The 24,675-nt window shown below is 36.0% G+C and overlaps 2 protein-coding genes across 4 annotated transcripts; both read left to right on the plus strand.

Moving 5' to 3' along the window:
• Positions 1–6,925: 6,925 nt before the first annotated feature.
• On the plus strand, positions 6,926–17,634 carry LOC103502101 (protein ACTIVITY OF BC1 COMPLEX KINASE 7, chloroplastic). Of its 2 annotated transcripts, XM_008465930.3 has the most exons (18): positions 6,933–7,286; positions 7,855–8,443; positions 8,565–8,708; positions 8,891–9,016; positions 9,160–9,247; positions 9,544–9,637; positions 14,573–14,666; positions 14,865–14,919; positions 15,022–15,113; positions 15,311–15,481; positions 15,906–15,962; positions 16,039–16,122; positions 16,215–16,299; positions 16,477–16,538; positions 16,660–16,734; positions 16,817–16,921; positions 17,055–17,196; positions 17,270–17,634. In XM_008465930.3, the coding sequence occupies exons 2-18, from the start codon at positions 7,868–7,870 to the stop codon at positions 17,341–17,343; spliced, it is 2,124 nt and encodes a 707-aa protein (XP_008464152.2). In that variant the 5' UTR covers positions 6,933–7,286; positions 7,855–7,867; the 3' UTR covers positions 17,344–17,634. The 2 variants fall into 2 exon arrangements, with proteins under 2 accessions (XP_050935145.1, XP_008464152.2); XM_051079188.1 differs by having other exon boundaries at positions 6,926–7,286; positions 17,055–17,634.
• A 2,961-nt stretch (positions 17,635–20,595) lies between these two features.
• On the plus strand, positions 20,596–23,049 carry LOC103502102 (protein NOI4). Of its 2 annotated transcripts, none has more exons than XM_008465932.3 (3): positions 20,596–20,813; positions 22,136–22,324; positions 22,682–23,049. In XM_008465932.3, exons 1-3 carry the CDS (start codon positions 20,808–20,810, stop codon positions 22,718–22,720), a joined length of 234 nt encoding a protein of 77 aa, XP_008464154.2. In that variant the 5' UTR covers positions 20,596–20,807; the 3' UTR covers positions 22,721–23,049. The 2 variants fall into 2 exon arrangements, with proteins under 2 accessions (XP_008464154.2, XP_050935395.1); XM_051079438.1 differs by lacking the exon at positions 20,596–20,813 and adding an exon at positions 20,953–21,967.
• Positions 23,050–24,675: the final 1,626 nt, after the last annotated feature.

The following is a 24,675-nucleotide window of genomic DNA, read 5'->3' on the forward strand; positions in this document are numbered from 1 at the left end:
CTTCGGGTCACAATGAGTCTTCGGTAAGGATTATTTTGGTGAATTTCCTAATGTTGCTATAACCGTTTCGAGTTTGAATATTGGAGTAAGACTTGGTCCTACCTTTCGTTCCTTGAAGGTATTAGGGAGTTGACGCTCAAATTCTCGGGTTTCGTGGCAGGCTTATTTGGAGATAGCTTTCCTTTTCTCGGGTAAGTCAACGGATGTTGCTTAGGACCATTTAAAAATGACTTCTACTAGTATCATCGTTTAAAACCCTTGTGTTTTCGTTTAGGTGGATCCGTTGAGCGTGGACTCGATCGAGGGGCATAACCAAGTATCAGGTAAGGGATTTCCTACTACTGGACCTCGAATCGAGGCTGGAAGCGTAGTAATCCACAGGGGATTTCACGTTAGTAACTGTACTGAATGAATTGATGCATGTTTGACTATTAAGTATCGCTGTTATGTTCTTGACTGAGTAAAGGTAACGTGACCGCTAGTTGTAGCTTGTGTGCCATCGGGTGTAAGGAGTTGTTTACGGATAGACACCGATGCCCGAATGTTCTGTATATTGTAGTTATGTTAATGGGCTACATTGTGAACTGGAATTGTATGTCGACGGACTTTAAAGTCTTAAGGTTAGGTATGTGGTAGTCTATTATCTGGATATTGATCATGGAGTTATGTCGTGGAAGGACTATGGGTCCGATTCTGATTTGACTGGTTGACTGGATCTAAAGAATATCACAATGATGTGTGAATTGGATACGCATGTAGCAATTGAGGCTATGGTTGTTTAAACCTATACTCTCTGACTGACGAAGTCTATGACGAGATTGCAATATGAACGTTGTCGGAGCGTGATTGTCGTAGACGATTTAGTATGGACTGAGAGGTAACGGTTAGCTTCATCTATGGGGTAGTGTACCTTATGGATAGGTGTATCCTTCGGGATCACCAGACTGATAGGTGTATTCTTCGAGATCACCAGACTGATACATGCATCCTTCGGGATCATTAGACTGATATGTGTATTCTTCGGGATCACTAGACTGATATGTGCATCCTTCGGGATCACCAGACTGATAGGTATATCCTTCGGGGTCACTAGACTGATACGTGCATCATTCGGGATCACGAGACTGATATGTGCGTTCTACGGAACCACTAGACTGTTTACGTAGGGTACCCCTGAATAGGAAGTTAACTGTTGTTCCCTAACGGGCCCAGTAGTGGGTCCCTTACTGGGTATATTTTATACTCACCCTTTTTCCTCTTTGACTTTTCAGGTAAGGGTACAGCGAGGGGCAGACCGACGAGGGGAAAGAAGGATGTGTGAAGGCCATATGGACGCGTCTGGTTTTCTTTATGCTTCCGCTGATGTATTTTGTTACTCGTTATTTTCATTGTCGGGTCGAGTCATGTTTAGAATATTTGGTTGTGATTTTGTTGTTGATGAGATGAGTACTGTATTTTGGAACTCTCGTGATTTTGATTTAAAATAGGACCCGAAACTATTTCGTTTGTATTATATCTAAAACGTTTTTAATGAATCATAATCGGTCCTTTATGAGTATGTGTTATGTGGTCGAGTCTTGGTACTGAGTAGTGACCTCAGCTTAGTCCGGAAAGTTGGGTCGTTACAATTATGGACGTTAAGATTAATATTCATGCCATGTTATGATATTATGTTATGCTACATGCTATGGATAGGGTGTTCTGTTAACTTTATCTATTAGAGTCGTACCCACTGGGTGTCCTTCGGGATCACCACTCTTTTGATACAGACATGATGGAGAGATCCGACGGGATCGCTCACGCTTATGACTGCGTATTCCGACGGGATTACCAATCTGACATTGACATTAACATAGACATGATTTGAGTGATTCGACAGGATCACTCACAGCCCGATCGTCTTAGGTGTTCCCTTGGGTTCACCAGAGACCAGCTTGTTCCTACAGGATCACAATTTTCACGTGTTCGGGAACGTGCCAGTTCAGGGGTACTTCTTTACAGGACTCTAATGGAAAGTTAACAGACACCTAGCGGGACTAGTAGTAGGTCCCTTACTGAGTATATGTTTATACTCACTCTTTCTATGTTTAATATTTCAGGCGAAGGTAAAGGTAGAGGAAAGCTGGCAGCGGTAGAGAAGAATCCGTGACATGCCATATGGGGACTCAGTTTTGCTTCCGCGTCTATGTTTCAGTGTTTTAATATTTCGTTTTTAATGAAAATTTAGTCTTCCCTCGTTTCAAAAAAAGTGTCTCTTGTCATTGTTTCTTTTTAGTGATGACCTCAGCTTAGTATAAGAGTTGGGTCGTTGCAATGATGATGCATGATATATTAATCACATGATTAAGGACATTAAGATTAATATTCATGTCATGTTTATGATGCTACATGCTATGGATAAGCGTTCTGTTAGCTTTATCTATTAAAGTCGTACCCACATGAATGTCCCTCGGGATCACCACCTTTTTTTATGACTGCATAGTTTGACGGGACCATCAGTCTAGTATGAGATGATATGTTTATGAGTGACTCGACGGGGTCACTCACAGCTCGATTGTCTTAGTGTTTCCTTTGGGTCCACTAAAGACTAGTTTGTCCTAAGTGTTCCTTTGGGTTCACCGAAGACTAGAGATGTTCCTATAACAGATTGCACATGTTTGGGAACGTGCCAGTTTATAGGTACTACTCTACTCTAATGGAAAGTTAACAAACACCTAGCGAGACTAGTAGTGGGTCCCTTACTGAGTATATGTTTATACTCACTCTTTCTATGTTTAATATTTCAAGCAAAGGTTGTAACGACCCAACTTTTCTGGACTAAGCTGAGGTCACTACCAAATACCAACACTCGACCATTCAACATAAAATTTTAAAACGGACCAGATACGATTCATTAAAACAGTATAAACCGTACAAAAGACAGTTTCGGGCCCTATTTTAAATAATTCAAGAAAAACCACAAAATAAAATGTCAAGTCACCAGTCCAAAATCACAGTCAAAATATTCTGACAAAATACATAGCGGAAGCGAAAAGAAAACCGGACGCGTCCATATGGCCTTCACGCATCCTTCCTGCCTCTCGTCGGTCTGCCCCTCGCTGTACCCCTACCTGAAAAGTTAAAGAAGAGAAAGGGTGAGTATAAACATACCCAGTAAGGGACCCACTACTGGGCCCGTTAAGGGACAACAGTTAACTTCCTATTCGGGGGTACCCTACATATCAGTCTAGTGCTCCCGAAGGACGCACATATCAGTCTAGTGCTCCCGAAGGACGCACATATCAGTCTAGTGCTCCCGAAGGACGCACATATCAGTCTAGTGCTCCCGAAGGACGCACATATCAGTCTAGTGCTCCCGAAGGACGCACATATCAGTCTAGTGCTCCCGAAGGATGCACATATCAGTCTCGTGCTCCCGAAGGATGCACATATCCGTAAGGCACACTACCCCATAGATGAAGCTAACCGTTACCCCTCAGTCCGAACTAAACTGTCTACATCAATCACATCCCAACGACATTCATATCACAGTTCCGCCATAGGCTTTATCAGTCAGATAGTATAAGTTTAAACATCTACACCCTCAGTTGCTATATGCATTACCGATTCGCACACCAGTAGGGAAAAACCCTAGGTCCAATCAACTAACCAACCAAAACCGGACTCACGGTCCATCCCCGTCCAAATTCCATGAACCACATCCAGACTGGTGTTTACTACATACTGAACCATAACTTCAAAGTCCATCAACATAAAATCTCAATCCACAATTATCAGTCACAGTATATTTACATCAGACAGAATATAATATCAGTACTTAACAGCCAACACGCATACAGTTATTCAGTACAGTCACTAACGTGTAATTCCCTGTGAACTACTACGTTTTCAGCCTGGACTCGGGGTCCAGTAGTAGGAAAACCCTTACCTGAAACTCGGTTATGCTCCTCGATCGAAATCCACGCTCGACAGATCTACCTAACGAAACACGAAAGTTTTAGTTGGTGACTTTAGTAGCAGTTGTTTTAAAAAGGTTATCCGTTGACTTACCCAAGGAAAGGAAGCTTTCTCCAACCAGGTCTGCCGCGGAACCCGAGGACCTAAGCGTCAACTCTGTACTACCTTCAAGGGAGAAAAGTAGGGCCACATCTTAATCCAACATTCAAACTCGAATCGGACGAGGTAACTTTAGGGAATTCATCAAAACAACCCTTACCGAAGACTCACCGTGAACCGAAGTGGAGGAAGGAAGGCTTAGGTGGCTCGGCTCGGCTCGGCTCGGCTCGGCTCGGCTCGGCTCGGCTCGGCTCGGCTCGGCTCGGCTCGGCTCGGCTCGGCTTGGTTCGGCTCGCGGCTCGGCTTGGTTCGGCTCGCGGCTCGGCTCACTCGGCTCACGGCTCGGCTTGGTTCGGCTCGCGGCTCGGCTCACTCGGCTCGCGGCTCGGCTTGGTTCGGCTGGCGGCTCGGCTCACTCGGCTCGCGGCTCGGCTTGGTTCGGCTCGCGGCTCGGCTCACTCGGCTCGCGGCTCGGCTTGGTTCGGCTCGCGGCTCGGCTCGCGGCTCGCTCAGCTTAGGGCTCGGCTCGGACAAGGATGGCGGCTCGGGTACGGCTCGGACTGGAAACGGGTTCGGGTCGGGTCAGCTTGGAACCGGGTCGGGTTGGACGAAAACCGATTTAATCTTCACACTCCCGGCGGCGGAACGCGGCGGCGATGGCAGAGCTGTTTTGCCCGGTTTCTTTCGTCGACGACGGTAATACGACGTTTTACCACCAAGGCAGAAACGGCCGACGGCTGGCCGTGCACGCGGAACCGAGAAGGAGGGTAGTCGGGGACGGCCGTCGCTGATGCCTCCCACCGGTGATGTGCGAACACCGAAGTGGACGGCCGATGAAAACGCGCGGGGCGACGTCTGAGTGCCGGATGAAGAAGCCGAAGAGAAGAAGAAGGCGAAGGAGAAGAGAAGATGGACGGCTCGGGTGGCGGTGGCGCGGCGTGAGGAAGGAGAAAGCGGAAGAGAAAAGAAAAATTTGGACGGGGGGGGGGGGGGGGTAGGCGGCGCGCACGGTAAGTAGGGTTTTCTTTTTTAAAAGGTTTTATTATATATATATATATATATATATATATATATATATATATTTAATAATTATATTATAAAATAATAATAATAATCATATAAAGTATTAATAATAATGTATAATAATATTAATATTAAATAAATAATAAATTAATATTATGTAATAATAATGTTATTGTTTTAAAATAATAATATTACTATAATATTAAATAATAATAATAATTATTATAATATTAATATTATAATAAATAGAATAAGTATTAATAATAATAATATAATTAATATTATATTATTATTATATCAACTTGCACATTACGTAAAACGAGGAAAATTTTACCTTAAATTTTCGGAGCGTTACAAAGGTAAAGATAAAGGAAAGCTGACGAGCGACAAATAAGGATCCCTGACATGCCATATGGGGACTCAGTTTTGCTTCCATGTCTATGTATCAATGTTTTAGTATTTTGTTTTTAATGAAAATTTAATATTCCTCTTTTCAAGAAAGTGTCTCTTATTATTATTTCTTTTTAGTAATGACCTCAACTTAGTATAAAGAGTTGGGTCGTTACAAGTTACAAATTAAATATTTTATTAATTCTAATTAATAATACAAATTTAAAGACTTGACAGTTGAAAGTTTTTATAATATTTTTTTCTACTATATAAAAATCCTTCATTGATTTTCTTCTACCAATGTTGTTATTGAAAAATTTGAATCCATTCAATGGATTATGTAATGAGACAAGATTGGTATGTCGATTCATTTAGCAAAAATATTATACATGCTGAAATAGCAATTGATGATCATGCAGGAAAATAAGTTTTTTCTTCTACGAATACCATTAAGCCCACCAAATGATAATGTATATCTATTCAAGTTCAAGAGAAAACAATTCATCATTCATTTATGCTTTGCAATGATAATTAACAAAGCATAAGAACAAACAATTCTTAATGTTGGAATATATCTTCCTGAAAAATATGTTTTCTCATGGATAACTTCATGTCGCACTATCTAGAGAAATTCAAGTGAAGACAACAAAAATTTGGATCAAACGCATAGGTGACAACAAGTTACCTCAAAATTGTACAAAAAAATATTGTTTATAAAAAAATATATTTTTGATATATGCTAGTCTTACATTTAAATTTTTATATTTTAATTTAATTATTATAATTTCTTCACATGTAGATCTAATTCTATTACATTTTGAATTTCGTACCTTTAAATATAACATAACCTAAACATATACATGCAATTGTTACTATAATATGAAAATACGCATTATACGTGTCATATACGTATCTTTTACTAGTCTTATAAAAAGATCTAACCAAATACGTAACTATTTAAATTTTAAGAAAAATGTTTAAAAGACGATCTACTCTTCAAAAACATTTTTTTCATAGAGAATTCGAATGCACTCTAAAATAAGATTTTAACCAAAAAAACAATTATGTTAACCACAATATTTAAATAAACGTTCTTGGTAGGTTTGCATCTTTACAATTTAGGTTTTCTTTTCTAAATTTTATATATTTATTTTAGGAATCCATATGATTGGACAAAATTTTATACCGACTTTCAAAACTCTAAAAAAACCAAAAAATCAATTCCGTTCTTCTACACCAAAGATGCCCACCACAAAATGGCTCGTAAGAAAGCACAGATTCATAGCTGTCCACGACGCTCCAATTTCCCAATCAAACAACATCTTCTTCACGTTTTTTGTGTTCCTCTGCAATGGGTCAATTCGCTTTAAACCATAGTGAGTTTCACTACTATTTCTTCTTTTGGGACCTTTGATACGGGTGATATTCCTCTGTTTTAGATCAACAAAAAAAATCAAAGAGGAATGCAAGGTTTTTAACCTACAGTGGTCAAGTCCAATACGTACCAAGAAAATGAGAGGTCGTTGTTCGAACCTTGGAGATTTTCATTTCTGTTTTTGTCGTTAACCCATTTGATTTGATTTTCGGACGCTCCCACCTTGTTTCAGTAACTTGGACGCTGAGAATTCAGAATAACAGGGACACCCAGTTAACGTTTTTATCACTTATTTCTTATTTTCTTCTTCTTGCGTTTGTGAGAAACGCCCCAATCCAGATTTTCCAACTTCGTTACTACATTTTCCCATTTTTTTGGACGAGCGCCAATTCCAGTTGAGATACTTTGCTGTTCTAAACTGAGTCAACAACTGAAATTTGTGGTATATTCTTGCAAATTCGATTTGGGTTTTCTTTATTTTCTCTGAAAATTGCAGTGCCTGCTGAGTTCAGTTGATTGAGCACTGAAATTATTCAAAGATTGATCAAATGAATCAGTTCGAAGCTTTCTTGGCTTTTTTTACCCTTTTTTTCTTTGCTTCATGTAGAACAAAAGTAGTAAACAACTATTCTTATTCTGTTTTTCTGTTCGTTTCTCACGTGTTTTATTCTTGTATTTGGATTTTCAACATGGGAAGTAATCATTTGGACCTTCTGTCTTCTGCTATCAGCCATAAATTTTCACGTTGTTTGAATGATATGTAAACGTCCAGTTCGGTAATGGAATCGGGGATTGGTGATTAGTCAGCTGACTTCAGATTGAGTTTCAGTTTCTTTGATTCTGACCATTATTTAGCTCCAATACTTTGAGTCGCACAAACTCTGTAATCTCAAAGAGCAGATTTCCTAGTTCTTGTGTTTTTTATTTGCTTTTATATCTCTGCTTCAATTTAACCCATTTGACAAGCTAGAAATGGTTAGTTACCACTGTGTTTGCTTTTCTGTTTTCAGGCACTATACTTAGATGGCGGCAACATTGGCTTCCCACAGCTGTTATTGCCGCGAAACAAAGTTAAATGAGGGGAAAGGGAAACAAGCCTATGATCTGTCTTTTTCAAGATCAATTTCACTTCATACATTCAACAAGATTGAGAAGTCAACTTGGAGTCCTCCAAGTTCTCAACATTTCAGGCTTCAAAATGAAATGCAGCAGAATACATCGCCCCCTAGGTTTAATACTATGGGAAGAACTGTTAAGATGGTACCCATAAATGAAATAGTGAAAAAGAGAGCTGTATCTGCCAACAAAGTTGAGAACATAAATGGTAAAAAGCAAGTTATCAATGGGGCAAGTATAGTTAAGCGCAGCCCGTCTCCACCTTTGGTTAAGGGAACAAATGTTGCAGACTCAAAGAAGCTCCCACCAATTGAGGATCTTAAGGTTTTACCCTCAGATGAAGGTTTCAGTTGGGCTAATGAAAATTATAACTCTGTGCAAAGGAGCATTGATGTCTGGAGTTTTGTCATTTCCTTACGAGTCCGAGTTTTCTTAGAAACTACAAAATGGACATATGCTGGAGGTTTTTCAGAAGATAAGCAGGTTAAATACTTTCCTTAAGTTGTTATTTATCTACTAAATACCTCGGTTCTTGTCAGTTTTTTGTCTTCGAGACTAGAATGTTGTATTTTGCTATAATTCAATCATCATTCTCTCCCTCCAGAAAAAAAGAAGGCTAAAGACTGCATCTTGGTTGCGGGAGCGTGCGCTGCAGCTTGGCCCTACTTTTATTAAGCTTGGACAGCTCTCCTCAACTAGGTCAGATCTGTTCCCTCGTGAGTATGTGGATGAGCTTGCTAAATTACAGGTATCATTTTTGTTTTTTTTTTTGCCGCATTCTCTCTTTTCATGGAAACTTGTTTTAATTAAATTGATGAACGCCTATAGCCTCACTGTCATGAGGATGTTCAGATTATGAAATTATGGGATGTCGTGATGTCAGTGCTGAATAAAATCTGAAGATTTATTTTTCTGATATTGTATGATCAGGATAAAGTCCCTGCTTTCTCTCCAGAGAAAGCAAGAGCATTCATTGAGAGTGAACTAGGCGTCCCCATTGATACATTGTTCAGAGAATTTGAGGACCATCCTATTGCTGCTGCAAGTCTTGGTCAGGTGCTTTGTTTCATTTCAATTTGAAACGAACCTTCCAAAAGTGATAATTACTGGCATTTAGGTCAAGTTTACTTTTTTGTTTGTTGCATTTATATCTCTACCTATATCCTTTCTGCTTTGATTTTGAGTAATGTTGTCTTTAGGTCCATCGTGCAATACTCCATAATGGAGAAAAGGTGGTCGTCAAAGTCCAAAGGCCTGGTCTCAAGAAGCTTTTCGACATTGATCTACGTAAGGTTTGCTTTTCCTTAGCTGGAAAAAAATAGTGCAAATATAAGCTAGCTTATAGTGATTATTGAACTTTAATGTAACTTTTCATGGATAGGAAATCATTATTTTATAACATTTTAGCTGATTACTGGCACAATTGTGTATTGTTGATACATTTGGCTATAGAAACTTTTATTTATGTAATAGGCCATATAACCCAGGAAAGTAAATGTTGATTAGGTTCCAATTTGTTAAGTTTGAGACGTGTCACTGAGGCCACATGTTAACTTTTACTGTTGTTTGTATTCCATGAACAGGGAATTTGAAGTTGATTGCAGAATATTTTCAAAACAGTGAAACTTTTGGTGGTCCTACCAAAGATTGGATTGGTATATATGAAGAATGTGCTACGTAAGTAATACCAACGATCTTTCATTTGTAATAAAATGAAAGGTTCTTATTGTGTACTGTAGACTATGCATCTGTTTGAGTGCACCCTGAACTTGAGGAAAGTAACCTTGGTATCTTGGTCCTCAAAGGCTGCGTTGTTTCTTAGATACACAATTATGGTGTCTAACATATTATTAAAATATGACGTCAATGTTAGTTTTGAATGGCCAAGATATGGACATCTCTAGATTACCTGGGGTTGGTCTAGTGATTAAAGATGATCAATGTAAATAGTAAAGGATCTAGAGGCACACTAGGTTCAAGTTATGGTGGTCATTTACCTAAGACTTAACATTCTTTTAATTTTTTGCCAACTAATAGTTGTAGGGTTAAGGAGCTATTCTATGAATGGTCAAAGCTTGTACAAATGTCAAAAAGTAATTATAAGAAGAAGATATGACGATTTCTCAAAATTACAGTTCACAATATGATGAAATTAAAGAGGGATATAATGGTTTGGTGAAACTACCATTCTAGGAGCAATAGCTTGTAGAATTCTCATATCTGCTCCGATCAACAATAAAATTTTTGTCACTTCAACTACTTATCTCTGTCATGTTGTAAAATTTGATTTCACTATTTGTAACTATGGTTTATTTTCTCTCATAGTCATAGTCCATTAAAATAGTAATCCATCGTATAGGGTTCTCCTTCTGTGCTTTCATTTGATCATTGAACTGATCTCCCCTCCAAGGAAAAGAAATATCCTTTTTCTTCTTTTTTCGAAAATGAGACAGCCACTTTATTAATATTACTATAATAATAATGAGACAAAAACTCATAGTATAAGAGAATTATACAATGAGCATGTAACCATGGATCAAGAGGTGCACCTGGACATTTCAACTTGGTTGACTAGCACCCTCATCAAATCCAACCAAACTAAAAACCGATAACAAAGGAGTAATGTTCAAGAGCAACAAAAACAAAAGAAGTACAAAGAAATACAGATACAAAGACAAGACTAAAACAGACTAAACATCCTTCTAAAGAAAAGGCGACTGAATAGGCTTAAAACTCGCACTGAGTCAAACTCGAGATCCTTGGAGAAAGAACACCACGAGGAGGCTGAAATGTGATGACTCCATTTGGGTCTTATGCTAAGAAGCTTGCTCTGAAAATATCTTTGGAATATTCCCAAGTACAATTCTGACAACGATGCAAACCAGTTGAGAAAAAGAAATCACTTGTAAGGAGTCACTAGCGGCAGAGCATAATTGTAGATTGAAGGAGACAAACAGTGTCCAAAACCATTTTCCAAACATAGATTAACGATTAGACATAGACCCCTGTAATCCCATAGAGTTTTCACAACTTTTATTCAGAGGAAGGAAATAACTCAAAAAATTTCCAACAGGAGCCAACGGCCACTATCTTTGATCAATTCTAACCCTTTCTTTCTGGTGTGACTAAAGCCCCAAAGGAATCTGAAATTCACTCACTTCTTTAACCTTCAAGATTTCTTGAAACAAAAGTTCCAGCAAACTACTTTTTGTTAAACAACTAAACATCTTCTTCTTTTTCAAATCATATTGACTGCTGGGAATCGTCTTGCCAAACTTAATTACCTCCAAAAGATCAAGGCTTCAAAATGAACTCCGATAAAGAAATAAGTTCTAGTCAAATACACCATTTCTTTATGATCATACAGTCCATATTCAAATGTGATTCTGAAATCTTTTTGCAAATGGTTCATAAGCATCAAAAGAACAAAAGATCTCCACAAGGAATTGAAGAATTTGGAACAAAACTTTACTTTTTGACACTTGTAGCAAAACCAAAACCGGGGTAATCTAGATATGCTTCCTAGCTACCATTTTTTTTAACTCCTAGCTCTCTTTAATTCCAGAAGGACTTTCAATGCACTATCACTTCAAGACTACTTACAGTGCCGGAGAAAAAGTTTAAAGACCTCAAATGAAAGATATATCACAAGCTTCGATGATGTCATGCAAGTGCTTTGGAATTTCTTGTCTGAATTTCTGGAGAGAAGGTTGTTCTTCTTCTAAACCTTCCTCCTCAAACAACTCACAGACATCGCTGATTATGTTCTCCAAAATCTCAGAATCTTCAAACTCTTCCTCTGCATTAATCTCTTCTAATTCCTCACTACTTACACTTTGGGACTGATTCAACATCTGAGTCAAGAGCTTCTTGAGCATCAAGACTGCCAGCTTCCTTTGGATTAGTAATCCCATATTGCAACTTGCTTGAATTTTGCTTGCGCTCTCGATGAGAGTTCAATATACCTAGCTTGGTATTGCAACCAGTAGCTTGGATTAGAGAGCTGGAAACTTCCAAAAGATCTGGATTTACGTCAGTGAACAAAGACTTGAAAGATTGATGAGATTGATGGCCTGGGAATGCTTCTCTTGAGCCTTGAATGAACAAACTCCAAAAGACTCAGAATTGAAAAGAGCAGCCCAAACATTGTTGAAGGAAGTATTTTTCCTTATAAAATGCTGCAAGAAGAACTTTGGGGGGCAAGAGTTCTTTTTAGCTTTATTAAAACGAGCTGACAAGGGAGTAAAAGATCTTTTTTCTTTAATGATTGACTTGCTTGATACAGTAATTGGAGAAGAAGCAAGGGTGTCAACTTTTGATGAACCGAGAGGAGAGAGACACCGTTAGAGATTAGATATAAAGATTCTGACCTGGTGATGCTGTTATCAATAGGAAAGATACAGCTGGTTTCTTTTTTTATTATTATTTTTAGAGTTGAGTTACCTTTGCACTCCTTTTTTTGTCTTTTCACTTGCTATATTTTCAAAAGTAGGAGACGTTGAAGGATGCCTGGGACCCACTAAATTAATATCACAATTGTCTTCTACACCTTTTCTCTCTTCTTTAATAGCATCTATTCTTTTCCTGGCAGTTTAAATGCAACTTCCGTATGAATTTTATTATTGGCCTTCATGGTGATTAATGTCTTGTTGGCACTCTTGATCATAGAAACAACATTATTATTATCTTTAGTGTTGCAAATATGTGACTGCTGGACTCCTTCAAGTGACTTCTCAAATGGAATAAAATTAAAAGAAGTCTCCTCTGGCGGGAAAACTAAGCCTCTCTGATTGGTGGTTTTGATTTTGAACGTCTTTTGGAATTCTCTGACTTTCGTTTGTCTTATGCCATCTGTTTACTACCGGAACTGCCAATAGTTGGAGGTTGAAGAGAAGACTTTCTTAGATCTGATGTTGCTTTGCATTTCTGGTGAGTTGATGTTGGCCTCTGATGAAGATGATTGAACAGCCTTTCAGACAACTTATAAGGGTTCCTTTGTGTGCTTGGGATGGAGTTCGAAGGAAGGAGAAATTCAAACTTGGAGCTAAATGAAACTTCCTCAAAACCTTCATCCTTCATAACTTGGTTTAATCGGACAATATCTAATGGATTTGAGAAGTCATGAGAGTAAATAAATTACCTTGTAATTTGTTGGGTGGATTGGAAACAAAAATATCCCCAAAATTTAAAAAATATGTTTCCTCTTCTTTCATTAGAAATCTCAATGGTTGCCGGAATGAAACCACACATATTCTCCTTCATTTGAATTTTGGCTTCTGAGACATTAATGAAGTTGATAGTTTCAGCTGCAATAGTTTCTAAACCTTCAAAATGAGCTCCAATCACTTCAAAAGTTTTATTACACCAATAATCAAGAGGTTGATTTTTTATTGTAATCCACCCTCCATAGCCTTTCGAATATAGCGGTCTTCCATGGATGAGATTGTTCCACTTTTCAAACTTTAAATGAAAGGCACCAAAATATTGTCATTTGCCTGGATTTTCAATGAACTCCTTCAAAGGACCACGTTCCAATTCAATCATAGCATTTTCCGCAAATAAAGGGTTGATGATAACTTTTGAATCGAAAAAGAGTTCTAATGCTTCATTAACTTTTACCCAAGTATCAAATTCGAAAAGTTCTGAAACAACTAAAAGATTATCAAAATCTGCTTTGAAGACTACCGAATTCTTAATCACCCAATATTTGCTTGAACTTTGTGATGCGGTATCGGAGAAAGAGATCTTGGATGTCTCTTTTGATTATCCTATCTCCTCGTAGCTTCCTTTCATACTTTTGTTCGGCTGCTTCATAATGGTGTTGAACTTGGTTTCGGAGGAGAATCAAATTTTGTATTCATGGATGTCCTTGAAGTCTCCCAACATTTTTCCAAAGCTTTTCCACCCCTGTTTATCTTCACCAATGGGGATATGAATAAATGATCTCCCTCCCATACGAGGCCATGCAATGCATCTTAGAACCCACCCACTTTTGGTTTTGAATTTGGAAGTTTCAACCCTTCCACACTCAATTTTTTCTTTCTTGTAGAAATAATCTTCTTCAGATTTCTTATTCAAATCTTTCACTGTTTCAATGAACCATCTAAGTTGAAAGATTGATAGTAATATTATCTTCAACATCTTCAATGTGAAAAGCTTCATCTTCGTGCCAGATGTAGAGAAAATATTTGTCGATTTTGCAGCTTTTTACTTCCATCTTTGTGAGTTAAGAATGGTTGCTAGGGAAATGCCAAAGTACTAGGCGATGTCTAGCAGTGTCTACCGGAGAGGGTAACCGGCAATGAAGTTGAAGGGAAGGAGGAGGAGGAGAGAGGGGGGAGAGAAAGGGAGAGAGAACTTAACTTTTGAGTGATTTGGCAGTAATGGTTGTAATTACTTCATAAAAAGATAGCTTATTAAGACTACTAAAAATTTTTAGTGAGGAAAATCACTCATCTAAGATGATATTTATTTTCCCGTTTTAGCTGTAGTTAAGGGGATGTCCCAATGTTAAGGTTTATCATGAGTTTTTTGTGTGCCTAAACTTTAGCTCGTGTTGATTTTGATGTTTTATTAATCTTTTTGAACTCATGTTCTGATTCTTGGTTGTAGGATTTTGTATCAAGAAATTGACTACATAAATGAAGGCAAAAATGCTGATAGATTTCGCAGGGATTTTCGTAATATAAAGTGGGTCCGAGTACCTGTACGTTTCTTCATACAGATACTTCTTTAATGGATATTCTCCGTCCCTCTATAAAATTCAAAATATATGGGTAGAAGAAGTTTAGAACTAAAACTTCTTGTAATCTATCTACTCAGTGAATAAGTCTTAACTAAATAGACTTCCTCTTTTTTTTTCTTAAACATTCTTTTTTCTTTAATTCTATTTTACCTTTTGTAGCTTGTCTTTTGGGACTACACTGCTTTGAAGGTATTGACTTTAGAGTATGTACCAGGTTTGACCCCAAGCAATGCGTTTTTTGATATAATACATTACTATCTACATTCTAGTATGTTCACAGTGTTACTTAAGAATGCCATTGCTATTTTATGTGTAGGAGTTAAGATAAATCAGCTGAATGTTCTGGACTCACGTGGCTTTAGTCGCTCTCGAATTTCATCACGTGCCATTGAAGCATACTTAATTCAGGTCTTGCCTGTCAGTTGGATATAAAGTGATTCACGTCATTAGCTATTCCTGGCAGTGAATGTGATGAAAGCCAATCCATTGTAGACATTATGTACTTCGTTAAATTGTTTTTGTTAAGCATGGTTCCATTTTAAAAAGACAATTAATTAGATTATCATCCTGTATTAAGCAACGGATATACTTCTCTGATCTTTCAGATCCTGAAGACTGGTTTCTTTCATGCTGATCCTCATCCGGGAAATCTTGCTATTGATGTGGACGAAGCAATCATATATTATGATTTTGGTATGATGGGGGAAATCAAGTCCTTCACTAGAGAGCGGCTGCTTGACCTTTTCTATGCAGTTTATGAGAAAGATGCAAAAAAGGTTTACATTTCCTAAATATCAAATGGCTTTTCTCGAATACCTTTACAGAACCTTCTTTATCCTATATATGACTTACAGGGAAATGATCTAAAACAATCATGCATGCTTTCCTATCTTGTTACCAGAAATTCTTGTTCCCAGGATCATGATTCATGGATCTCATCGTTTCGAAAAATCTTAATATGATAATTAACCAACCATTCCCTCATGCCCCCACCCCACACACACACACAGAGGAAGAGAGTAGAGAGCATACAGCCTTAAAAAAATCATGATTTTTCCTTTTTGAATTTGCTATAGGCTATAGTAAAAGGGATGCGAATCATACCTATATCATATGATGAAATTCATCGTGATGATGCAAATTGGTTGATTCATCTGTTGATATGATATATCTTTTACCGACAAAGGGGCAATCATGCAGGTTATGCAAAGGCTTGTTGATCTTGAAGCACTTCAGCCCACAGGAGACATGTCTTCGGTACAAACTGACAGATTGAATATAAATCTACGATCATTGTTTATTGTATATCATTTTTCAAAATCTTTTTATTTAGGTGAGGAGATCCATTCAATTTTTCTTGGACAATCTGTTGAGCCAGTCACCAGACCAGCAGCAGACACTGGCTGCAATTGGTGAGGTATGCAAACATTCAATCTAGCAAATTCCACAGCCTCGGTTGTTTCATATTTCGTATCATCTTTTATAAACTCAAGCTTGGGTGTCTGACAGGATTTATTCGCAATAGCTCAAGATCAACCTTTTCGATTCCCCTCCACCTTTACTTTTGTCTTGAGGGCATTTTCTACCCTTGAAGGTTGATCCCGTTCTCTTATGCTTTGGCAATTGAGACATCATGTCTCCCAGGAATAAAACAGAACTAAAACTATTGTTTCATATTGTCAAAAGAATTATTTATTTTAAAGTATATAAACTGACCAACTTCAACTAGATTACACTTCTGCTCTCGACTGAGAAATCAATTTTGTTTCAGGTATAGGCTACACACTTGACCCGGATTTCTCCTTCGTCAAGATTGTGGCACCATATGCACAGGTTTGTTGCGTTCTTTTTGAATGATTTTAGTTTATAATTTTGTCAAATGAGCCTTTCACATTTCTTTGTGTCATCCATGAAGACTTTATCTAGTTATTTATGTGAAAATTGAGATGTGCAGGAGCTTTTAGACTTAAAACAGAAGGAGCGGAGTGGAACACAACTTGTGCAGGAGATAAGAAAACAAGCTAATGATGTACGGTACTTTCTTCGAGTTTACTGTTGTCTTCTCTCTTCATAGAGTGCAACTTCTTACAAATAACAGAATTCATTTTCAGGCTAGAACATCCACCATTTCCATGCCGTACAGAGTCCAAAAGATAGAGGAATTTGTACAACAGCTCGAGTCCGGGGACTTAAAGCTTCGAGTCCGAGTGCTCGAGGTACATATTTAATCACTTAAATTCTTATATTGTTGAAATTACTATAATTTCAGCAAATGTTGAAATTTTCACCTCTAAAAACCTTGCAATAACCCCCTCCTAAAACTTCACCATATTGTCATGGGATTCTTAGTCTGAAAGAGCAGCAAGGAAAGCAACAATACTTCAGATGGCAACGATGTACACTGTGATGGGTGGTACCCTTTTGAACCTCGGAATCACCCTAAGCTCTCAAGGAAACCAAGCTGTTGCAGGTGGATCTTTCGTTGGAGCAGGTGAGCTCTTTTCCCATGGCATAAGTTCAAGTTTGAAGTTCACATCTTACCTTGATCTTTCTGTGAAATGCAGGAGTTTTCATGACGCTTGTTCTTCGATGTATGCAAAGGGTTAAAAAGCTTGACAAATTTGAGAAGATGGTATGACTTTCGACCCTCCAAACACAATCAACTTTCTTGTATATCCATTCATTAGAAACTCTGCTACACAATCCTTTCAACAAGCATATTACAGATATAGAATCCCTTTTTCTCTCTATATTTGTTAGAGTAAAGGCAAGTCCCCGGCAGTTTGGAAGTGAAAACTGCATAGAAGAGGAAGAAAACAAAAATTGATTATTAGTGACAGAGGAATCATTTGGTGTAACCCTGTCCTGAATTAGAATTTTGAACAATCACTTTCATTATAAATTTATTATATTCTTTACTTTTATTTCATCTGAGGCATTTTCATTCTCTATTTTTCTCTCAATGTCCATTTCTTTATAAGAAGGATATAAATAAACCAACAAAAAAACTAACCATAATCAAATTTCAGGAGAGAGAGATTACATAGATTGTCACGTTTAAGTATATGTGATTTGTCGCATCAAAATAAGTAATCGACAAATATGACTTTTATAATCATTAAATTCAATTTATTAAGGGTTTTAAGGCCATCTTTCATTTTTATTCTTATAGATTAATTAATATGAAGTATAGAGATTTTTAATCTCTAGGAAGTATAGGCTAATTACTACTACAAAAAATGTTAGTATTTAGTTTGTTGATGAATTCAATAAGTTTTGTCAATTGTATGTGATGTAAGATATGGTCGACGTTGAATTATGGTTTGGCTCTAACGATTATTAAATTAATTTTTAGTATTATATTTAAATTAGTTGGGAGAAGAAAAGGACAAAATGTATATTTTAATCAACCACATGGATTGAAAGGCCTCTCGTTGACATGAAAATCAATGTTTTCCCCCTCTTTTTTCTTTCATTCTTTTAATTCTTTTTTCCCCTTTATTCTTAATTGAGTACAACCCTTTTTTTAAGCTTATACAAGGTAAGAGAATTTGACTTCCATCATTTCAAAATTCAAACATAAACCACGGCATTAAATCCTTAAATAAATTTATTATCTTATGCTTCTAAGTTGTAAAACTCTTTACCACTTCAATAAACTTAATTGATAAGTTGTTTTCGTAAACATACTTATTTTAACCAATATTTCCACCCTTTCAAATCCAACTACCAAATCCATCACTTACATGCTACATTTACATCTATTTCCAACATATTCGAGAGACTTGAAATTTTTTAAATCATCGCTAAATACAAAAATTCAAGTTCATGGATTATGAGTTCAATAGATCGTATTAGCTAGACATTCAATCACATTACACAAAAGACACAACTCAAGGTCCGCACAGGTTGTGAAGATGTTCTCCATGTTTGGTGAGTAATTTGAACATAGTGCAAGTAACTATTCAGGTGGGGGTCAGATTTTAGGTGCATAAATATGTGTGGGCATAATTTGAGCATTGTGTTGTGTGGTTGTTTGTAGAGTTGGATTGGCTCGATGGGCTAGCTTGTCTGCTTAAGCACAAGGTTTAGAAAAAAAGATGGAATGTGGAGTGCATTCTCAACCCAACTTCTTCACACACATAATTTGAGGGATTCATTTCCACTCATTGCACCCATTCAAACCATGGCTGTCCTCACTTTCATCAACATTACCAAACACTATAAATTATATATAAATGAACAAATCATGGATTGCCACGTTCTCATTCTAAATGTGTGATTCTTATTATCTTTTTGTTCAACTCAAAAGTATATTAGTATGAGTTTGAGATTTATGTTCCTGTATTTTTTAGTAGCTAATAATTGTTGGAAATGCAAAAAAAAAAAAAAAAACTCATATTTTTAAGAGTACGTGTAAAACAGAGACATTTTGAGTAAAACCAAAAATAAAATAATGAAAACTATCGATCAAAATTGTGAAGCTACTTGAAAAGTAGTTGTTCATCCCTCTAACAAACTAATATCAAAGTCCTAGCCTTACTTACCCTATATGTTGGTAGAATTCTTAGATCTCAAATAAAAAAGTGAAAAGCCTTGGAAGATGCGGTTATGGTGGTATATTAATCTTTGTTTGAGCTTTTGAACAGGTGGTGTGGTTAAGTATAATTTGAAGGGATGACAACATGTTGGGAAAAAAAAATCTTCCACTGCCAAAGAAAAAAAATACAAGAATTAACATGGAAAAAATTTCACCTAAAAGCAATCGGTGAGGAAATTCAAAATAAAGTGTATATATTCATTTTAGGGTGTTTGAAGCCAATCACTATATTGAGCCCTTTTAGATGATGGGACAGTGACATGTTTAATATTTTGTTAAAATCCTACAATATTGATACACACATTGACTAATTGGATTTCTTATCATAGTGAAAATTTCTGCTTTGAGAACTTTTCTTTGCCATTTTCAATAGGGCTGGAAATTTTTTCATGAAAAGGATTTTGAATATCCAGCAGTATAAAACTAAAGATTAAACGTGTTATTGTAGAGTCATAGTAAATTTGACTCATGAATTGAGTTTCTAATATTATATAATAGTTGAGGTTGTGGAGTAAATTAAAGTTTGAGTTCTAAGATTTTTCTCCCTCTTGTCTTACTAACCATTAGGGCAACTCATAATAATAGAGTTTAACTTTAGGCTTTATAAAAACTAGGGTGGCTCTATCATGCATATTTACAACCTTACTCCCTCAAGTTGTCTATTTGTCAACAATCCTTCAATAATTTTATACTAAACCCACCTACATTGATAATTTATCAATAGACATGTCACATCAATCTTTCATTAACAATATATATTATAAATAATTAATTCAAACCTAACTTGATAGATAAAACATTAATTGTTATTTTAAAAGTTAACCTAGATTTACAACGAAAAAATATTTTTTTACCGAAAAAAACAAACACAATTTTCGGACATACCAAATGATATTTAAAATCAAATTTCAATAGAAAACTTTCAAATATATTCTTTTATAAAAAGTAGGATTATTCATCCAGTCTCGGTGAAGATAAGAAAATATTTGAAAAACAAAAGTGTATATTACAAAAAAAAAAAAAAAAAAAGGGAGAAAATTACAATTATAACCTCGAACTCTTGTCAGTAGAAATTGAGTCTTCACATTTATGGTAGGATTAAAACTAAAGCTCATATCCACCGTAATTATGTAACTTTGAAACATCAACAACAGTCTAATTACAATTATTAATCTCAACTTTTACCATTGACATTAAAGATGTCTTTGGTAATTTTTGCAAAAAGTGGATGAAGAGAAGTTAAAAAAGAAAAATAAAGAAAAAAAGAAAAAAAGAAAAGTGATTTGTCTTTCAACGTCTGGGGGTTGGCGCTTGGGGTATGCACAGCTGGAAGTAGCAGACACCGTTAAACGTCCTTCGAAGCTGCGTAGACGAAAGGCCCCACTCTCCACTTCTATAACATCCCATTACCCAAATTCCTTCTTCTTCCTTCCTTCTCTCTCAATCAATCATACACCCAAATCAACACATCTTCTTCTTTTTCTTCCTCTCAACCCTCACTCATGGCGGTATGTAATCCTTCTTTCTTTCATCTCTAATCTCTCTTTACTTATCCCTGATTTTGACTTCCTCACTTATTCCTTTCTGGGTTTCTCTTCATCTTTTTTTTTTTATTTTTTTTATTTTTTATTTTTTATTTTTCCCTTTCTATTTTCCTCTTCCTCTCTAATGGGCATTCTTAAATTGAGGGTTTGCTGGGTCTGCTTTCTATTTGGTCTTCATATGAATCCGGTTGTGTTCTGTTCCTATGTTTGGTACTATGCTTGATTGCTTTTCCCCTTTGTGTTCACACCCCTCTCACTTTCTTTGTTATTCGATGATTTGTTTACTTGCTTTTAGCCTTTTCTCTATCGTTTTGTTAGTTTGCTAATTTTGCTGAGGGATTGGTGGGGTTTCTTTCTGTTTGTTTGGTTTTGAAGTCCCTTCCATTGCGGAAATTTGGGCTTTTCACTCAATCAGCTTGTTCGTAAGTATGCTGAATAAAAAGTTGGGGAGTTCTTTGGCATTCTATGTTAATATGTGTAAATTTTATCTAACTTTAGAGTTTCGTCCAAACGAACAGACAAACTAGATAGCCCAACGTATATCTTATAATTTGGTGTTATAGATGAGCTCTGGGAGTTCTATTTTTTTTTCCTACAGCTATTTTTAGTCTTGAGTAAAGACATAAGGATGACCAAGAAACTTGGAAAAGTCTCATGTACTATTCTATGGAGTGCGTTGTGAGATTTCTCTATGAATGTTGAATCTGAAGCTTTCATTTTCTGCCCTGTTTTTCACCATTCTATTCATAAGTTTTATGAGATATCTCTGATACTTGATTGGGTAGTTCTTGATTGTTTCGAGATTGTCTCACTTTGGGGTTGGGTCTTCATATCATGGGGTTTGGTAGCAAGTGTTGGTTAATTTAGGAATGCACTTTTGTTCAAAACCTTGAATGACAGTTGAAGATTTTTCTGTATGTCTGTTTTTGTTTTGAATCAGACAGGATTTTTTGAATTGTATCTATGGTCTTATATAGGTTTCTTATGCTTTCTCTTTTTCTCTCCCTTGCGTAGTTTGTATTTTTTGAGCATTAGACTTGGTTAATAAATAAACTCTATGGTCTTACATGGGCAAGGTTTTAGAGATTTGAACCAAGAAGGGAGAAGAGATGAAAGAAGTATACTTATGCTCTCCACCTTCATATCTTTGTTACTTATTTTACTAAGTTTTTTGCTTCCCTTGGCCTCAACCTTTAAGCTACAAACTTAAAGAGCTATGACTAAGTGTACATTTATACTATGTTGCCATGAAATGACTGCCATCCTTGAGTTTATTGATTCTGCAGGAAAAAGGCAGTAGCAGTCCATTGCCAAAGTTCGGTGAATGGGATGTCAATGATCCAGCATCCGCCGAGGGATTCACAGTAATCTTTACTAAAGCCAGGAATGAGAAAAAGACTGGTGGCATGCCTGACTCTCCAGCAAAGGATGAAACAGCATTCAAGAATGGTTCTGTTCTTGGAAAGTCTCAACCTGTAAGTTCTTTGTAGCCAAAGGCTTTTAATTTATTTGATTAGTTTTGCGATTGCTTGGAATTGGAAGCTTTGCTTGTTAGACTATTGGCGAGTGTATCTTTTTGGATACCTCCTCTTGAGCTTCTAACCCACATTCATGCAGCCATTGGATAGAGCCACATGGTGAAATCGATTTAAATGATCACCTCTTTGTTGGGTGCCTAAACCTTTTGCATTTTCTTTCTATTTCACGAATTCATGATGGAGGCATTGTTAAATATACCATATTGTTTAAACTAATTCCATTCATATATATTATATTACACGAGTAGTAGAACACTGCTATTTTCTCATGATTTTGAAAGTTGGAAATTGCAGAAAAAATGGTTTTGCTGCTTGCAAGCTGCGGAATCGTGAAGGTTTTGGGTTCGATAAAGGGGGTTCAGCAGAATTGTATAATCTGAAAATTCTGAACAACACGAGTGAAGCTGTATTTAAAACCTGTGATGGATAACGCTGGACTCCATTTGTTAGAACTTTTGTCAATAATTTGGGGGTCTGGTTGGGGATGAGGATGATTAAATCTAATCTATCATTGTCTTGTTATGTTGTTCATTCTGCATAAATGACAATTGTTGAAGATTGTTGTATTCATCATCATCCCTCCTCCCCGCTACTTGTGAAATGATGTTGTTTGTCGACACTTTCTTGTATGAATGATTTCAAATGTCTATCTTTTCTATGTAGATGCAAAGGGTTGTTTCATATCCTTCACACACCTTCCATTTCAATTCATGTGTGGTCGGTTATTGAAAACTAGACGATGTTGAACTATTTGTTTTGGTTTTTCAGAACAATTAGGTTTTTTTCTTTAAAGAACTTGAACGACAATGCTGGTTCATTAGCATTCTAATTTGTTTTATAGCTTTTATTATATTTATTTAGGGTGAAAAATGAGAATCTAAAAAACTAAAGTTTTTAAATGTCTAAACAAAATTTAATGAAATAAAATCTCATGGTTTCCTTTTTCCATGATATGGATAATGATGTGGGTATATCAGGAAAAGATCATGTCAAAATATCTTCTGATTCTGACACAAATATTTTATACTTATTCTAAAAAGCACTACTCTTATTATTCTTATTCCAAAAAAAATTCCTCATGTTTCAATTTCATCAGGCTCTATCTTAACAATTGTTGAACTCTTTGTACCTATTTAATTAACACTAACTCACCAATTTACTTTTCCCCCATTTGTAGGGAAAAAAGGTCAAAATTTCCCACAAACTTGCTATATTCAATGAAAAAAAATAAAATTAAGATGAACTAAATAACTTTGCCAAAAACTCGCATTTTTTATAAATAATTTAGTTTTAGTGTTTTTTTTCCTTTGACTATCAATTTTAACCCGACGTGTGTAATTCATTAAATCACTCGTGTAATAAAGAGCTTTACGTAATAAAAAGTTTTACTCAACTGACATTTGTATATGTTGAAAATCAAGAAGTCCATGTTCAAATCTCATCCTCTCTAATTTTTACCTCAAAAATAATTATTGAACTATAATAATTTTGAACAAAAATTTATGAAATAATTTGAAAATTTGTTTAAAGATCGGGTGAAATTATACTATTTATTTAGTTTGAGATGAAATTAAAAATTTAGAGTAGAAATGGATACAATGTGAAATTTCACTATTATCAATATTATTTTGCTATGTTTGTAAGTATTTTGTTGCACATTGCTATATTTAATGATATTTGAGACATATCAAATTAATTTTAGTACTAGATTTTTTTTTTTGTTAACATATCGGTTTAGCCTTCATGTTTGAAATTTGTTCAATTTTAGCTCATATACTTTCGGTTGTCTAACTTAGTTCTGACTACTTGTTTATTTTGATTTAATTTCTTTAGAAAGAGAAAATTACAAAAACCACCCCTAAAGTATAGTAATAGTTACAATAATACCCTTCAACTTTGAATTTTAAAAATTGAGCCTTCAAACTTGTGCAAGTGTAAAAGTTGAGTCAACTTGGACCTTCAAACTTATATAACCCTATAAATAGTAATATTTTATATAAATTAGATGATTCAATTTTAAATAAGGATCCAATTTCTAGAATTATTGTGATTTAGAGGGTCGAATTTTAAAATAGGTAGAAGTTTAGTAGTTCAATTTTTACATGTAAATTGAAGGTGTAATTGCAACTAACATCATATTTCAAGGATGATTTTTGCAATTTACACTAAAAACATTTTATTTTCCATTAACACTTTTACTTTTTCTTGCATAAGTATTATACTATTGTTGTATAATCAATTTCATTAAAAGTTAGTTTAGAAGTGGTAAATTAAAGATTTATTAAAAT

The sequence above is a fragment of the Cucumis melo genome, chromosome 11 (genome assembly GCF_025177605.1).
Source record: "Cucumis melo cultivar AY chromosome 11, USDA_Cmelo_AY_1.0, whole genome shotgun sequence".
Lineage (NCBI taxonomy): Eukaryota > Viridiplantae > Streptophyta > Magnoliopsida > Cucurbitales > Cucurbitaceae > Cucumis > Cucumis melo.

What these genes read in the sequence shown, in the direction of transcription:
- LOC103502102 (XM_051079438.1), top strand. An exon ending in TTCTTGGAAAGTCTCAACCT is followed by an intron (nt 22,325 to 22,681) that starts GTAAGTTCTTTG and finishes TGGAAATTGCAG; the next exon opens with AAAAAATGGTTTTGCTGCTT.
- LOC103502101 (XM_051079188.1), top strand. Translation starts at nt 7,868, where the DNA reads ATGGCGGCAACATTGGCTTCCCACAGCTGTTATTGCCGCGAAACAAAG. An exon ending in CTGCTGCAAGTCTTGGTCAG is followed by an intron (nt 9,017 to 9,159) that starts GTGCTTTGTTTC and finishes TGTTGTCTTTAG; the next exon opens with GTCCATCGTGCAATACTCCA. An exon ending in CACTGGCTGCAATTGGTGAG is followed by an intron (nt 16,123 to 16,214) that starts GTATGCAAACAT and finishes GGTGTCTGACAG; the next exon opens with GATTTATTCGCAATAGCTCA.